Source organism: Rhodnius prolixus, unplaced genomic scaffold (assembly GCF_049639745.1).
Source record: "Rhodnius prolixus isolate KJV_2025 unplaced genomic scaffold, Rpr scaffold_5, whole genome shotgun sequence".
NCBI lineage: Eukaryota > Metazoa > Arthropoda > Insecta > Hemiptera > Reduviidae > Rhodnius > Rhodnius prolixus.
This window is the reverse complement of record NW_027411624.1, coordinates 2,548,407-2,566,447: the sequence shown is the minus strand read 5'-3', so window position 1 is coordinate 2,566,447 and position 18,041 is coordinate 2,548,407. Positions and strand designations below refer to the sequence as shown.

Genomic DNA, 18,041 nt, shown 5'->3' with positions numbered 1-18,041 from the left:
CAGATCTGTTTTAAAGTTCAGGTTTTTCTTCTTCTTCTTCTTCTTCTTCCGTTTCTTTACTTCTTTTAATTTTCCACTAAAAGGAAGATATTGCTTAATAGAGTTTTCACCGGAAGTAAAAAGTTTTCATTGTTTCCCGAACCACCACAGTTCTATCGCCTTCCCTCTGGGCTCGCACACAATTACGCTGTCTACTTCCGTATTCTGGGTTTATCCTGTAGGCGGTGTCTTCTATCGAAGAAGCGGGGCTGTTACTACTCCTACTTGCTTCTTCAAGAAAAAAGTGAGTGCAGTGTCTTTGTGTGAGTGTACGAAAGAGAGAGAATGCGAGAGAGAGTGAGAGAGAGAGAGGTCTTTTGTTTTTAGTTTCTTTGGTGAATTAATTTTTATTTACTTTTTGTTTCAGGCGCACACACCTCTGTTAGCCGGAAGTGAAGGCAAGCAGCAAGTAAGTTAATGTACTTTTACAAGATTTTTAATTAATTTTAATTTTAGTTAATTCCTTCAGTGGATGCAAGTTCATTTATTTATTTGGAATAAACCAAAACCGAACTGGGCATCCAAGAATTAATGAAAGTACCAAATTAGGTGATGAGGTACAAACATACTGTAAAGTTCCCATATTAACAATTAAATAAAATCAAAGGCCTAGAGCCGGGGGAATCGAACCCACTAAACCAACAATACATCTTAGCATTGCGGGTCTAGTCTCTCACTGCTCGGCTACCGTGGCGCCTAAGAAAGCTATTTTAGCTCTGGATGTTGATTGATGAACATTTCCTCATTCTTCGGCTTGAGCACAAATGACTTCCTGACAGAAGATTATCTTATTGACGTAGGCGTTATCTTTGCAGCAACAGTTACTTAAAAAATTTAAAGTTTAAACTACACCTTTTTTGTATATACAGTAATAAAAAGTCGTGTGAGTGTGTACATAAGATGGCCTCTTTCCAGTTACCTGGATCATATGACCCAAAGGGAATACTTGATTGCCTAGGGAACTATGGTCTAGTTTATTGTGTACCTAAAAGAAGATTTGGATCAAGTACGTCGAGGGTAGCTGAGTAGAGCTTAAATAAGTAAAGGGCTGTTGAAATAAAGGGATGCTGTCACCAAGAACAGAAAGAATTCTAGATACTCTGCTTTGTTCCAGTTTTTTTATCTGTATATATCTTGGATTCGCTGGCTGTGGGAAGTGCCAAGTTAAATTTTTTATTCCAAGGATTCGATTTGAAGTTAGCTGATTTTATTGCTTGAAGGAGGGGAAGGAAGTAATTTGGTTTTAGGAAGGGAGTGTTAGGGTCAGTTTGTGGATATTTGTGGGAGTCTGCTGGCTATTGGCTATTTCTGGCGAAATATTGGGATAGAGTAGTTCTAGTACCTAGTTCTTTACTAGGTAGTGAAGGGAGGAGATGTATCCTGTACTGGAGAGGGATCTTAGATTTTAGGTAGCGGGTTATCTCCTGAAGGTGGCTTGTTCAGAAATCCAGGATAATAACTAGGTATTGGGGCGGATATATCCTCAATAAGAATTAGGGTTGTTATTGCTATCATTCAGCTCCCCGTTTCCTGAAATTTTCTTTTACAGCCTAGTTGGTTTTTAGAGGGGAGTATATCCCTTCTTAAAACACTTGCGAACTCCCTCATTTAAGGAGCGCGATGAGGCAGTGGATTGCTTGGGATGTGTGATTGCTTGCCGGTTCTCTCTTCTTCCTGAACTCCCATAAGAAGTCTGGTTCCCATTATCTGACACACCAGGAAGTAGGCATCTATTTCTACTTCTCAAGTGCCTGAAGAACTTCCCCTGAGTAACTGGGTAAGTTTTTTTTTTTTCTATCCCAGGGAAGTGCTGCATTATGAATGGTTTCATCTAGGCGAGTAGGGGGGATAGATCAAAACAAAGGAAGCTGCTCATAATACTCGTATTTGTGCGGTCATTTCAAGGGAGGAAGTGTTGTCGAAATTCCGAGTTCGAAAAATTAATTGAATCAATTCTTTCGAAACCATTTTCTTGAAAATGGTTTCAGCGATGGTCTCCGAACTTCAGGTACATTCCATTTAAGTGGGAATAAAACTGTTAGATTAATGTTGTTCTAGAAGTACAGTGGAAGTGGCATTCAGTATTTTTTCTGATGTAGAGTTTTCTCAAAATGGGCACTTAAAGTGAAAAATTAAATTGAGATATCTCCGGTATTTTTTAGCTTTCCTCATATTTTGTAAGAGACGTGAAAAATCACATAAAAAACAAAGTAATGACATTAAAGATTTGTTTTAATGAATTCTTAAAGAGTTTTTAATTTTTATGTTTTTTTAAATAAAAAGTGTTTTATAGCAGGTGTAACAACCGTAAATAATTAACTGACTTCATTGTTACCAACCTAGCATCATACTTCTTTAAGAAGTCTGGTACAGTCGTCAACTTTACGACACTACTTGAAACTAAGTTTGATGCTTGAGGGGACAGAAATGTTATAACCTTTTGGGTAGAGGTTATATGGAAGTTGAAGTAGGAAATCTACAATTCCTGCACTCTTCCTCAACTTCTTATTAGGAAAACACTTCTTCTTCTTCTTCTTCGCCTTGCTTTCCCCCTCCAGTAAAGTTTTCCACCAAAAAGTTGAAGATAATCTTCATGGAAAGTTCTCCCCCTTCCTTCCCCCGAGGAGAATTTCCCCCCCGCAGGAACCTCCCTTCCTATTCCTGAGCGCAAAGGTTCTGCGCTCTACCTTTTCTATACACAGTACAGCCACGGCCCTTCTCTATCCTAAAATTCCAAAGATTTACCAGCCTACTTTTCCTGTTAGTCTAAATATACGCCCTCCTTCTCATCCACTATTTCCGCCGGGCATATAAGCTCATTACTTGAAGACTATTTTCTCGTTTCTGCAAGTCTACTTCCGCACAGCTTATTACCCCCAAAGTCTTGGGGGAGTGAAACTGCATGATTACATAATTCTGGGAACACCAGAATGACTTTTTCTTGCTTGGTATTATTAGACGGGAATTTGTTCCTTAAGTTTAGTTTCTGTAAAAGGGAAGAACAGTTCGTAATGTAATTTGGATAAGTAGGAGTTGAAGCTATTTTAAGGCAATTTAATTAAAATACGAATATCCTGCACTAGACTTTACTAAATGACAATAACGAGCTGAAACAAATGAGTGATCATCATTGACGAGAGACTGAATCGAATGATGGTGACTTAGCGAGTTGGTAGCGTTTGGAGCAAAGGAGTTGGTGGTTGCCCTTTCGAGCTACTAGAATGTCCTTTTCACCCTTCTTAATAGCTTTCCCCTGGTTAAAGCTCTGCGGGTCCTATGGTGATGGGGTTGATGAGCTGTGCTCTTAAGTTTTGAATATAGAAAAAGTTGGATTATTGTAAGGGCAGAACCATATCTCTCGTTGGTAAGTTTTGCGTAAATTCTGCTGTTAAATTTCGTTCCTAATAAGTACAAAAAGGTTTGAGGATTTGCTAATTTTTTTTTTTTTAATTGGTTCTTTCCTGCAGGATTTTTGATGACGCCGTTTTTTTTACCAGCAGGGTCTCTCTGGAAAACATTTTGCTTTCCATGAAGGCTTGTCTTAAATCCTAACAAAAGCATCTATAGGCGCCACGGGTAGCCGAGCGGTTAGAGGCGAGACCTGTTAAGTATTTTGGTACTGTAAAAGTAATCGCCTATTTTTTCAGGCGGGGCTTAACGTCCAACTACCAATTAGGTGTCGTGGACGGAAGCGACTAGCAAACATACTTTACCGTAAATTTATTATGGTACAGGGTTCGATTCCCGGTCTTTAGACCTTGGACTTTATTTAATGGTTAATAAAAGAAATTTACAGTAAAGTATGTTTGCTAGTCGCCTTCGCCCACGACTCCTAATTGGTAAGTTGGACGCAAAGCCCGCCTGAAAAAATAGACAATTACTTTACAAAAGCATCTATGTGCGAGAGATTGGGTGTTGAGAGCTCAATGCTAGCTTCAGAAACAATGATCAAATTAGAGCACTTGTGTTTACTCGTACCACTGAAGGACAAAATGGAAATTTTGTGGAAGATACTTGTCATATGCAGGGGAATACTTCCGGTGAAACTGAAAATCAGCACGACAGCCATACTTTTTCCCTTACACAAAGTTTTCCAAGAGAAAAATTGTTACAAGTAAAAGTGTTAGTTCAATAGGATTAGAATGTTTAAAGGAAGTCGTTTAGGGAAAATTTTGGAAAACGTGAAGAAGCCATTCGGTATAGGTAGTACTTCCGGGAAATAGCATTTCCTTCAGACCCTTGAATTTCAGCCTCCCTCTATTAACGTTTGAGCCACAAGACCGAACATTAAACGAAAAAATTCACATTTACAAAAGAAGTCTAACCACCCTCTCCTCACCCTTAAAATACGATTGATCGAAGTTTTCTTGGGTCAATGTTGGGTCAATAAAAACCATTGTTGATCATCAAGAATAAAAAAATTTTGCTCAAAAGTTGAATGAAAATTTTGCTTGGACTCGAATGAAAATCGAATGAAAGTAGAAAAAAAAAATCCAATCAAAAGATTGTCTGGTACTTCCGGTTATAAAGGGTTTCGATTTCCGTGAGTTACAGACAGGCTTTCCGCTTGAATCTAATCAAACAATCAAGTTCCAGCTTCCTGCGAATTTCCATTTTCAAAATATTTTGTTCACACACATACAAACAGAAAACCATTTTGTGAAAAACCATTTTTCTGACTCAGAAGACCTGAAACGGCACTAAAATGGAACGTAATACTTTTCGTATCCAATAAGAGAAAATAAATTATGTGAATTTTCTTAAATGAAAATCGGTAGTGACGAACCTGACTGGGTTAGGAAAAGAGTAGCTGATAAAGAAGGAGAGGAGTGCGATGACGTCTCTTAGTGAAAAGCGTGTACTATATTCAAATGATTGACGAATTTTCCTCACTGACAGAATTTTCTTTCTTTTTCCGCCTTCAATTTTTTTTCCCCCCTCCGCTGTTTAGTGATCAATTCTTACAGATTGTCAATCTACGTCAATTTTGATTTTCATATTTCCCTGCTGTATTGCTGCATATGATGGCTCTATTAGTCACAGCTTGGATGGGATATTCATTATTGGGGAGATTGATGGTCCATTTTTTTTTTCTCCCAGAAGATGAGAAGCTATAAAGCTTCTCCAGATTCCTTTAACTGCTGTTGGTGGGGGGGTTTTTCCCTTTTCACTTTGGGGGAATTTAATCAAGCTGGAAAACAGTTGGCGGCCTGATGTTGCGCTTAATAGTCAACTTGCAAGCTTCCTCCAGGTCTGATGAATGGAATATAAAAGAATCACCTCTGCTTCTGATTTGAGATTATTCTGATCTGGAGTGTAGGGAATGTTCATTGCTCAAAGAACTTAGAACAAAATCTTGCTGCATCCTAGACTTCAACTTCGAAACTTCGGCATCATCATTGAGCGCTGCCTAGTTATATTAAGGTTTTACTGCCTCTAAGTATTTGATTAATAAATTTCTAACCAAACATCCGAGGAAGAAAGAAAATCAATACACCGGAAAGTTGCAAATTTAAAGGAAGACTTTTCCTTTAATTTACTCTGAATTAGCCAAACTGATTCATTTGAAGGTGATCTAATGGCGTACTTAAGCTTAAATGTCAGTTTGGCTTGAAAATTTGTACTTAATTAGTAGTTTGGTTAAGAGGGAATGTGTCGCATCCTATCAACATTATTAATAAATTGATCTTTTTTAATTCGATTCTAAGTTACAAGAAAATACAATTATATTCGTAAACGATGGTAACAAAAAAGTCATGTGAGTGTTCATACGAGATTCTTTTCATGAGAAAGTTAAGTGGAGCTGTCGAATATTGGCAAGAACTATTCGAAAACGAGCTTAACTTATGAAAAATTTCTTGAAAATTGAAAATGATTTTGTTTTTTCGAATAATTTGTTGTCATTTTATCTCAATACTACGTAAGATTCATATTATTTCTAAAATAACCAAAAAAAAGTTAATAAAATATGAGAAAATAATAAAAGATTTAGAAAAATAAGTGAAAGGTACTGAAGCACCATTGTTAAATACGCTTTGACCAGCCCATAACTGGTTATCATTGGATGGGGCGTGACTACACTAGAGGTGGGCGTGACCCGCCCACCGCCTGCAGCCCTACTACGCTGTGATTGGCCACTACTTTAAGCTCAATAATTTCAATGAAATAATTAATTTAAAAATTTTTTTCCAACATTTCTCCCATAGGTATTTGATAAACTATCGATTTAAGCAAGAAAAAAAAATTTTCCATTAAAAATACGAAAAATAATATTTCTTTTGGTAGAATACTTCATGTTTTACACAATTATCGTTAACTGTAACAAAAAACTTCAGAATTTATATTGTTTAATCGTGAAATAGATAATAGAGAAATAGGTTTGTTAGCCGCCATTAAATAGGCTGTAAGCTTGCTTTGCAGTCCATCCGGTGGAGAACTCTAGCGGCAATTTCTGTAAACATAAATGCAGTTTCTACGTTCACATTTAACCATATTGACGATTCACTATACTCATATAAAACTATCTTATACTCACATTTAACCATGTTGACGACTCACTTGACATATGCAGGATTACCTTACACTCACATTTAACCATGTAGGTGAGTCACTAGACTTATATAGAACTATCTTACACTCATATTTAACCTTATAGGTAAGTCACTAGATATAATATATGTAGGACCACCTTACCCTCAAATTTAACCATGTGGACGACTCACTAGACTTATATAGAACTATCTTACTCTCATATTTAACCATGAAGGTAAGTCACTAGACTTATTAGGTCAACCTTACACTTATATTTAACCATGTTGACGACTCACTAGACTTATATAGAACTATCTTACATTCATATTTAACTATGTTGACGACTCACTAGACTTATATAGAACTATCTTACACTCATATTTAGCCATGTAGGTAAGTCACTAGACTTATTTAGGTCAACCTTACACTCATATTTAGCCATGTAGGTAAGTCACTAGACTTATTTAGGTCAACCTTACACTCATATTTAACTATGTAGGTAAGTCACTAGACTTATTAAGGTCAACCTTACACTCATATTTAACCATGTAGGTAAGTCACTAGACTTATTAGGTCACCCTTACACTCATATTTAACTATGTTGACGACTCACTAGACTTATTTAGGTCAACCTTACACTCATATTTAACCATGTAGGTAAGTCACTAGACTTATTTAGGTCAACCTTACACTCATATTTAACCATGTAGGTAAGTCACAAGACTTATTTAGGTCAACCTTACACTCATATTTAACTATGTTGACGACTCACTAGACTTATATAGAACTATCTTACACTCATATTTGACCATGTAGGTAAGTCACTAGACTTATTTAGGTCAACCTTACACTCATATTTAACTATGTTGACGACTCACTAGACTTATATAGAACTATCTTGCACTCACATTTAACCATGTTGACGACTCACTACACTCATATTGATCGATTTTCTAGATTAATTAAGTACAAACCTCTTTGTATAGACCACGGTCTCAAGCAAATAAATAATAAAATAAAAAATAATAATTAATTACGTAACAAGAATGGTAAAAGTTAAGGGAAACTTATCTTAGTGTTATGGGATAGAAGTCTTATCCTTTCCCTTAGCGTGTAAGGTATATTTCATTCATGTGTGCAAAAATCGCTTCTACGATATCTTTTTCAATGACTTTTGGTGTACATTTTAAAACTCACAGGAAATAGGAAGTACGTAGAAGCAAAGGGGGGGGCAAAGAAAGAGTCCCGACATTTCATTGATAACAACAGAGACAATGAGTGGGAAGCAAAAAGGAGAAGAATGATGCTGCATAAAAAAAAAAGGAAGGGACAAAATCTTTTGTTCTTCCTCTACTGAACATACGGCGGGAGAGCTCAAAGAGAGGAGACAATACCTGAAGGGCGACCACCTGAAGTAACTAGCCTTAAATACCTTTTCTTCTTTACTTCTGCTCTCCTTTGTGTATTGCTATTCATCCAAGACTTGGTTTGTGGAAGGTATCCCACGTGGGATCTTGTGGTCTGGGATAATCTAGATTGCCAGACACTCATTATATTTGGCCAGTTTGAGAACTGAAAGTCGCTCAAGAGCATCATCGCTGGTAATTGAGACAATACGAACAAAACTTCTCCAGAAAGGATGGGGGGTAAGCAGTAAAACAAGAGGTGATTGGGATTGTGAAGATTTGGAGAATTCCCTCTCCAGTTAACTCCAGTAACCCAGTTTAGTATATTTTAAATGCCTCTCCCAAAAACTTATTCTTTCTTTTCCTATTCCAAATTACATAGTATTGTACAGTAGAATTGAAGAAGATTATTTAATTGGTTCACCGATATTTCCATTTAAAACACCTTGCACTTTTATTAGAAACATTTTTGTGTGGAAAAATTGATTTTTTGGGAGGCTTCCCCCCCCGCGAAACTACAACTTTAAGCAACGCTCTAACGTGCCTATTCAGAACCAGTTACAGGGTAAAACTGGAAATAGAATTTTCCAGATTGGGTAATTTTCCTCAAATTCGAAACTTTTATTACAAAAGAAAAAAAGGCATTAGCGGTAGACTAACATAGACCTTTAAGAGTCAACAACACGTTAACAAGGTGTTTCATTCAGAAAAGCGTTTTGAAATGAACACGTTTTGAAACCCATCAATCCGACCTGTATAATGACGTCAATCTAGTACAATGACGTCAGTTAATCAGTGTTTACTTATTAACTTAGAATGGTTGAGTAAGCTCATTGCCTAAGGTCTTTCTGGTTTGGGTACCCGGGCATTCAGGTGATAAGGGAAACGAAGCGGCAGATTTATTGGCCCGGAAAGGCTCTGCGGGACACTTCGTTGGCCCGGCACCCTGTTTTGGGGTTCCGAAGTGTGTGAAGACTGTGGCCATTAACTTATGGTTGCAGAGTAGGTCTCAAGTGTGGTGGCTTGCCACCTCGGGGCAGAGACAGGCAAAGGAGTTCAATTAAAGGCTATTCGCCGAGGCTGATGGCAGAATTAATCCGTCAAGGCCGTGGGGGGCTATAAGGATAATTGTAGGCCTATTAACTGGTCACTGCAGGCTCAGGAAACACATGCATCGCATGGGCGCCTGGCAGAGCAGGTTCTGTCAGAAAGAGGAGGAAACGGCACTCTGCACGTGTTGTGCCAGTGCGAGGGGCTCGTATGGCTAAGGATGTTACTTCTCGGGGAGGAAAAACCAAGGCCTGTGAGAGTTTTACCCAAAGAGACGCTCTCCAGCATCAAGAGTCTGATTAAAAGGACAGGTCTGGAGGGTGAGCTTTAGAGTGAGGGGAGCCACAATAGATCCAATGGGGTTGCAGTGGCGCAGGCCTTGAGGCCGCCCTGGGTAAATTTAATCTAATCTAAGCTCACTGCCTGGCAATGGGAGTGTTGTTTTTTAACGAGAGAGCACTGTCGGAGGCCGGCAGTGCACTGAAAAATCTTCGGGCGCCAATGACGCACCTTAAATGAAAAACATTAAAACCAAGTTAATTATAAAATGATTTAATTGAAGCAAGAACAGTGGGCAATCGGATGGTATTTATTTCAATTTGCTTTGATCGTTAGTAAACGAGGAGATGATTAATTCTGGTACAGAATGGGAGGAGAGAGCAGGTGAGAGAGAAAGATAAATAATAATTAAAAAGAAAAGGCAGCCCCGCAAAAGCTAGGTTTTTCGAACATTTGTGGAAGTGAAAAAAGAATAAATATCATTTCCTTGGAGTAGAAGCAATCAGTGATGGAAAAAGTAGAGTATCGACTGAAGGGTGAGAGGCAAAAGGAAATTAGAGAAGACGATTGACACGCACACACACAGTTTCCATGGAAGTTCCGTACAACCAAGAAACAGAGATAACAGAGGAGCTGTAGGAAGAGATTCCAGGACTTAATGGTTGCAAGCAGCAAGAGGAAAAAGGGAGAACGACCCAGAATCTCTCACTTGAAAGCGACTTAAGTCCTTCTAACTCTACCCCCGTCCATACTCTTTCGGCCCCCCCAGAACGTCTTAAAGTCCCTTGTCAAAACGCTTTCTACCGTTTAAGGATTATCTTGAGACTGGAAGGAAGTTGCCACCGTTCACAACACGCCAATCTAGAGAGCGCCACTCCCCTTTAAAACAGTTCTCTTGTTGTGGGCTTCAAGTGGCTTTCATCCGAGGATAGAAAGAGATGAAACTCACTGGCACTATATCAAAACCCCGCATTATTCCAAGACTTAGTGAAGTTTCCCGCCAAACAACTGTTTAAAGTGGAGTGGTAAAAGTTTACAGCTGTTTTGATATGTTATATTAACAAGAAAAAAGAACTAGACGATAAATAAATGTCTTCCAAAAACTACTTAAAACTTAAATCGACCAACAATTCTAACTTTTCGAGGAAGTACCCCCTCCCAATCATGCAGAATGTCCCAAATCAGGTTTTCTAGCATCTTCAGTCTGTAGAAATTGTGGACCACGGGGGAGGGGCCCCCTAGACCCTAACTTGGAGTCATAATTCTTGTAAGAAATTTAACCAGCAGTAAGAGTGATCAAAAAAATGGCATTGAATTGAGAGCAAGCAGCAGATGTTTAAGGGGTTCTGTATTTTAAAATATTTGAATTTTACTCTGTAACGTTATAAATTCTGTGTGCTTTCCCTTTCACCTAGAACATCAGGTCTGTCCAGCCAGGTAGGTTGGTGAATGGGTATGAACACCATTCTGGCCTGGCGAGCACAGAGACCGCCTTAATGTGATCACAATGATTTCCATCGTCACCATGGTAACCTGGACCATTGTAATCAAAATGATAATTATAAGCATTGTGTAGCAGCTCCAGCAAAACCCCCCTGGTTTACATGGGACTCGACCAGTGCCTTGCACACTCTCTGCTGTTAACAGTCCGGCACTATTACCACGTAGCATGGAGTTAGGTTTGTACGTGTGTGTGTGTGTGTACTCTCATCCCTTGTATAGTATATTAACTGTCGTACCGGTGAGGTTGTAATGTTTGTCCAACTGTTTATAATGTAATCTAGAACTTGGGTAGCCCCCGGGGAAGTGACGCGAGTATAAGACCCTCCCCCCAGACTGTGTGGGTAACCCAGTAGGTACCACAAAGCTATCTAGTAGATCTAACCTCTAGTATATTCTGCTTATAATCTTGGATCACTCAGGCGACAAATCTCTTACAAATTTTCTTCTAAGTTCGAACGCTGAACAAATGATTGGAAATTCATTTTCAAAAATTTGTACCAATGAGTATGACCAAATGTTTTTAGGTTCAACGGACATTTAGATGGAAAATTCCGCATTTTCTTTACAAAACGAATCTTTTTGCACCAAAAAAGAAGGAAAATCTATATAACGGGGGGTTCCACCCAATATTAATTCGAAAAGTTTTCATTTCAAACTTCTCCCTTTCGTCCATTTCCCTTTTTTTTCTGTACTCCTCCCGCTAATTCCCAGTTTAGCGCTTCATTTTTATCTCCTTCGCTGGCAGTTGAGTCCTAATTGGACTGTTATTCCCCGTCGTTGAATTGAAGAACAGTTTAATTCCCCTGTTAACTTCCTTCCCCCTCTCCACAACTGTAAAAGTTAAGTTGAATAAAAGTTTTTTTTTCCTCTAAAAATTCAGAAGTGCTGAATGGTTGGTGGGAGTAATGTGGAGGATATCCCGTAATCCCAGGTGGTGGGCGCTTAAATGACATTCTCTTAAACTGCTTGGGATATCCATTCCCGGGGAAAAAAAGTTTTAAACCTTTCCAGTCTGAGAGAAACCATTTGGGAAATATCCTGCACAACCTATTCACACCATTGTCGGGCAAGTAGAATTTCAGCAGTTCTTTTAATTTTCCGTTAATCTATTTAAGGGGGGACTGCTCCTTTAGATTAGACCAGTGATGGCGAACCTATGACCCCCGGGTCAGACACTGACCCACAATTGCTAGGCAACCATTTGTTAGTTTACACGGGTTGATTTAGATTTTCTAATTGTTGTGGATAATTTATATTCTATCTGTATTTTTTTTCAATCACGCATAGACACAAAAGCAAATTTAAATGCTATCTATAAACTTTTAGTTTGATCATTACAGTTCTAAAACGCAAATGACGACAAATGCTTTTTATAGTATTTGAAATAAAGCAAAGTGTTTGTTTACAAAATATCAAATAAAATGTATAATTTTACTCACATTTTGTTTGTTTAAAAAAAAATCGACAACCCAAAGCAAAGAACTATATTTAGATTTTTCTTTTAGATAAAACACATTTTCAGGTTTTTGTTCAGTTATGTTTGTAAAAAGAGACTTCCATAGCACTTGTTTCGCCCCGTTTTACCCGTTAAGCCAAACTGAATTTTAAAGATGTTTAGTTTTTGAAAATATTTAGTTTATAATTTTTAAACTTAACTCTTGTGCAAATGGGCATTAGTGGCCCAAGAGCTAGTGCTAAAAAAAAAAAAAAAAAAATTTGACTCCTATCTCAATAAGGTTCGCCATCTATGGATTAGACTTTGCCAGCACAATTCACCCAATTTGGGGGGGGGGCAGAATTATTGGGATTTCCTACTAAGATGATTGTGTGTTTTATCCACTGTGCGCTGATACTAGTAGGGGGTCTTATATGACCAACAAGCTATATTGAATGGTGGCTGGAATATAAGAAAGGTTACCTCCCGTACTGTTACAGTTATTAAATCATCTGGTTGATCGATTTTGACCAACCTTTGGCTTCATAGTCTTCTAGGGTAACTTAAACGAAATATGAAATTGGTACTTGCAGTGATTTCTCTGTTTTTGACTTAGGCTAACCATGAACAGACACGAGTAATCTTTTCTTTTTTTTACAATTATTTCCTATTTTTTTTAAAAAAGATTGAAACATAAATTAGAGCCGGAAATGAATAACTTCTTTTAGTGGTAGAATTAACTGCATTATTGAATTATCCAGTTGACAGGAAGTGTTGAGTATTACCAAGTTGACAGCCGATTTTAGTAGCAGAGGTTGTGTCTACTGAACTCTAACGAATCTCTATTCACGAACTGTTAGCACCATACAACTTTACAACGCGTTATATATATATATGAGCGCACGTGTAAAGCGAGAGGAGGGTAGTATGTCGTCATATCAGCTCCGAACTGTGCTGGCTCTATCTCTCTGCCACTTTTCCAACTAGAATTCCCTTCCCTTGCTCCTCAATCTGACATGTACAGACATGCATTAACGGTGGAGGGAGGGCGTACGTTGTCTCTTGTTAAATTTGGTACTTTAGATTGTGCTAATCCACTTGTGTGTCGGTCGGTCTGTCTGTCTGTCTGTCCGCCTTAGCCATTGTATGAGATTCGGTTGGTATCAGTGTGCAAATTTCCGCTTAAACAAGTCAACACCATAACAACAACAGGCGCGTTTTAAACATTCATGCATAAGAGAGAAAGCAATTCGTCTCTCTCTCTCGCGCTCTCTCTCTCTCTGTATATATATATATATATATATATATATATATATATATATATATATATATATATATATATATATATATATATATATATATATGTATATAAGTGAATTATGCATTATTTCTTATAAAGTTCACAAAACTTTGTTTGCCATGTCTTCCTTTGTATTTTCATCTTCGGTTTTGTTGGATGTTGATCTTAATAAATTTATTTTTTTTTATCTGATTGTCTGGGGGTTTTCGCTTGTATATTCTCATTTGCGGTATTGATACGTTGAAGCGGTATTCTAATTAAACAAGCAGGAAATGGCAGGCTGTGGCTGCTGTGCCTCCTTGATTTTGTGATGAGGTTAAGATAACCACAGTGTTTATGTTCATTACGTCACTTTTTTTTTTTTATCTTTTTTTTAAATAATGTTGTTTCCTCCTCGTCTTGTTTCGTGGAAGCTCCTCAGAGAACCATGGTCTCCTCTTCACGTCAAGGCAACTCCAAGGCGACAACTCTTCATTTTCTTACGCCCAGGCCTTTTTTTATCCTTGGACGTCCTATTGCTAACTTTTCCTCAATCATCCTTTGTTCCTTGTTCCTCCTCAGAGATGTCCCTTCAGCAATTTCTGGCACACCCAACAGTCATTCCTTCATTCTTGCGCTGTGCCCTAACCATCTCAACAATTCTGCCTTTTCTTATTCCACGTAACAAATCCTGCTTGCTCGTGGTACAGTTCTCTTTAATTCTCAATTTTCCTTATCTTCCTTATAAATGGGGCAAAAGTTAAAAATTCGTTTCTCATCATTTGTGTGCACCCAAGTCTCGCTGACGTATTTCTTGAAAATTTTCTGAACAAAAAAAAAATCAATTCACAGTTGGTTAAATTATAAAATACCTAGAAAATTAATTAATAAGTAAATAATAATTTATATAGTCTCAATTAAGATTTAGATTAACCGATTTGAGTGAAGGATTGGAGCTTTAAATTAGAGGTGCTTGATTGGACCAATCAAATGTTAGAATAGTCATTGTACCACGCCCATTTCTGACAAAACTCGCCCATTTTTGTGTAACCACGCCCCATTCTCTCTCTCTCTCTCATAAATTTTTGTTTTTAAATTCAAAATTTCATCTTTACAAAATATTATCATTAATTTTTTGTAATTTATTAATTTTTTTTTAAACAGGTAAATGGAGATGGCGATTGGGAATATGAAGAGATTGTACTTGAACGAGGCGGTTCAGGACTTGGATTTTCTATCGCCGGCGGCACTGATAACCCCCATATTGGCGATGATACCGCCATCTACATCACAAAGCTGATACCTGGCGGAGCGGCCGCGGCTGACGGTAGACTAAGGGTGAACGATGTAATTTTAGAAGTAAACAGGGTCTCCGTTGTACAAGTGACCCATGCAACTGCTGTGGACGCCCTAAAAAGGGCTGGCAATACTGTTACACTGGTAAGTTTTCAAAATCTATCAATAAATTTTGAAAACTATTGATCTATATTTTGTAGAATATCTATTTTGCAAGATTATAGAGTTCAGTTTTAAAAAGTTTTCTTCCAGGAATGAAGATCTCAATGACTTGCTGAATTCCTGGACATCCTGTGGAAACAATCCTTTTCTGCCAGACTTTCCTAGTTCCTTCGAAAGATTTTGCTGACCATTTTTCTATTTCTTCACTTTTTAAGTCTTATTTTCTTATATATCAATATTTTTTTTCCCAAAATCTGATGAACAAATCACTGGAAAAGAACCGAAATCATGCTGGGATTAGACAATGATGAAAAAAACATGATGATTATCCAGCATTGCAGCCACTAAACCCCACAGTCTATAACCATTTCATGCCAGAAATATATATTGAATAATGATTGGTTCTAATTGATTACAGTATGTAAGGCGAAAACGGGAGGCAAGTTTTGGCGGAAGTATGCGCCTAATGGAAATAGAATTGATAAAAGGTAACAAAGGCCTGGGGTTCTCGATAGCTGGCGGTATTGGCAACCAGCATATACCTGGCGATAATGGCATCTATGTTACCAAAATAATGGACGGAGGCGCAGCCCAGGTAGACGGCAGACTGGCTGTTGGTGATAAATTGGTTGCCGTCAGAAATTCTGTGGTAAGTTTTATTATTTTTGAAACCGTAAATATTATTTTGTTATTTTTTCGAATCACTAGTTGTGCGTTCAGCTGATCTGTGACGGAAGTAATAAGGAACTTGGAAATTTTACTCCCAATCACACATCTCTTAAGACGACTGGCAGTGGGTTGTGACAGTAGCAATGGCTACGACAGGAAATGAGATGAACGAGTGGTATCAGATGCATCAAAATTTCCATAAAAGAACCGCCGGGTGTAATATGGCGGAAGTGTTGGGTAACCTTCAACCTCTAAGTTCTAATAGTTTTTTTAAAAAAAGTAATTTCCGGTAAGTGGGTAAGTGGGTCAAATTCCCAAAAATTCAATTTTATGCGGAAACTTCCTTTTTTAAAAAGTCTTGAGACCAAAAAAGTTATTTTTAGGATACGTTCTCTTCTCTCTCTCTCATTGTAAGAATCTGACAATCGGCAGGAAGGTTTGTAACATGCCTCTCTGGAGGACCCAGTTGGAAGCTGTAATAATCTCTCAGCCGGAAATATTTGACTGAATGGATTATCACGGTAACAAAGCATTTATTTATTCTAATTATTTCCGGAAAAATGATCAACAATCAAGGAATTAACCGTTAAATGGATCGAAACTTTAGGGGAGGCGGGAGTTTTCCCGTTTATCCGGTCGCCTCTCCTTGTAGATCAGTTGGGAAGGAAACCTGGAATCCATCTCGTCTCATGATAATTAGACAGGATGTAGTAGGAGAGACAGTTTACTGTTCTGCCACAGGCTTTCACAATCTCATTGATTTATTGGTGGGATTTCCTTTTTCTTTCTTTTCCCCTATGACGTAGCCTATATAAAGTGTAGCACATAAAATAAAAATCAATTGATCGGAAAATTTATCTTAAAATTGAAAAATAGATTATTTCTTCTTTTATTACTTCTTTGTATCCTCGTTGCCTGGCCATTTGGTTCGAAAGAAAGACACAGAAAACCATTTTCCCTCTCGCGCTAAATTATATTTCCAATTCTATAGGAAATAGCGTCGCCGTGGTGCGTAGCGCTTTTCTTTAAGGCGAGGAAATCTGAGCTACAGAGGAGACTTTTCTTTCATATTTAGAGAATAAATAAATCCTGTTCAGTTTGAAAAGGTTTCACTTAATTTTCTTTTTTGCCTCATTCTTATAAATTATTTCCTTTCTTATCGCTTATTTTCCGACCGGAAATGGAAGCGGAAATCTGCCAACCCCTTTCCAAAGCCTTTCATAAATTTCCTAATAACTTTCTTTTTCTTTTTCCACTGGAAACAGATTTACAAGTGAAAGTGATAGAAGTGAGTGTGCTGTTCCTGTTTTTCTAATTAAAAAGGAAAATCTAGTCTTCTGGCGTCCAATCAAAGTTGGAATTTCTCTAATTAACCTTGTACAGAAATTGAGACCCAGATGTGGCAGTATAGAGGGAAGCCTGCTTCCTCTTTTCTGCAGGAAGTGTCCTTAACACGTTTCTTAAAAGCTATGCTTCAAATAAAAGTTCTAACGGTTTCGAAATTGCCTACAAACTCAAAACTTTTTATATAGAACCCGGGTGTTATTCTGAAATCGTGGAAAAGATATTTTTGGTGGAAAGGGATAAGCACTCCCCCCTTACTCCCAAGAGTCCCTTAATTGAATGGTTCTGTACGGGATAGCCTTCTCATCTAACCTTAATGTTTATATTCTAAATTATTTAAACGAATGCAGGAAAAAAGAAAAAGGAAAAAGATAGAATATCGCATCGCTGGAGGAAAGTGCTTTCACTTCCTGGGACCAATTGCCCCATTCTTCTTCGTGTGGGCAACACCTGGACTCGGGGACTTGAAACCTCAACTCCCCCATACTTGTTAGTTAGGAACATTTCTTCCATCACTAATCTCTTTTATTTTGACAAAAAACGAAACGAGTGAAGGAGTCGATCAGGCTGCCCGTCGTTCAGGTTACTGGCAGTTTAAATATTGTTTTTACATATTTTTTTTGGTTAAGATTTCATTTTGACATGTTAATTCCTGCCCTGTGGGAGGGGGCAGTATCTCTGTGGCACATGTTTTCTGCAGTTTATCCTCTACACACCTGGGTTACTACAAAATAAATTTGATTTCCCAAATTAATCCATATGAGCTCACGAATATGGATTATTTTTTTCTTTTCTGAGTTTAGGGTGGGATATACATACCTATCTGTATCTGGCTTAAAGGTTGTGCCTTTTTGGGCCAGATTCGAAATTAGAACCCGGGGTCCAATTAGATGATAGATGTAATAAGGAATGTATTTTTGGGACAAGTAAAAGAGAATTCTGGAAGAAAAAAAAAACATATATATTTTCCCTCTTTGTGTACGGAATAAGATGGCTGTTGAAACTTTATCCCGTCAGAATGATATCATTTTACAATCACAGGAACAGA

The 18,041-nt window shown here is 37.8% G+C and overlaps 1 protein-coding gene across 20 annotated transcripts in view; it reads left to right on the top strand.

Moving 5' to 3' along the window:
- Positions 1-18,041, top strand: part of dlg1 (MAGUK family member discs large 1) — a 775,373-nt gene that overhangs the window by 675,845 nt on the left and 81,487 nt on the right. For all 20 annotated transcript variants that reach the window (XM_074136765.1, XM_074136768.1, XM_074136767.1 and 17 more), the window contains 3 exons: positions 407-448; positions 14,687-14,962; positions 15,399-15,629. In XM_074136765.1, the coding sequence (XP_073992866.1) occupies positions 407-448; positions 14,687-14,962; positions 15,399-15,629 (549 nt within the window). The remainder of the gene's footprint in view (positions 1-406; positions 449-14,686; positions 14,963-15,398; positions 15,630-18,041) is intronic.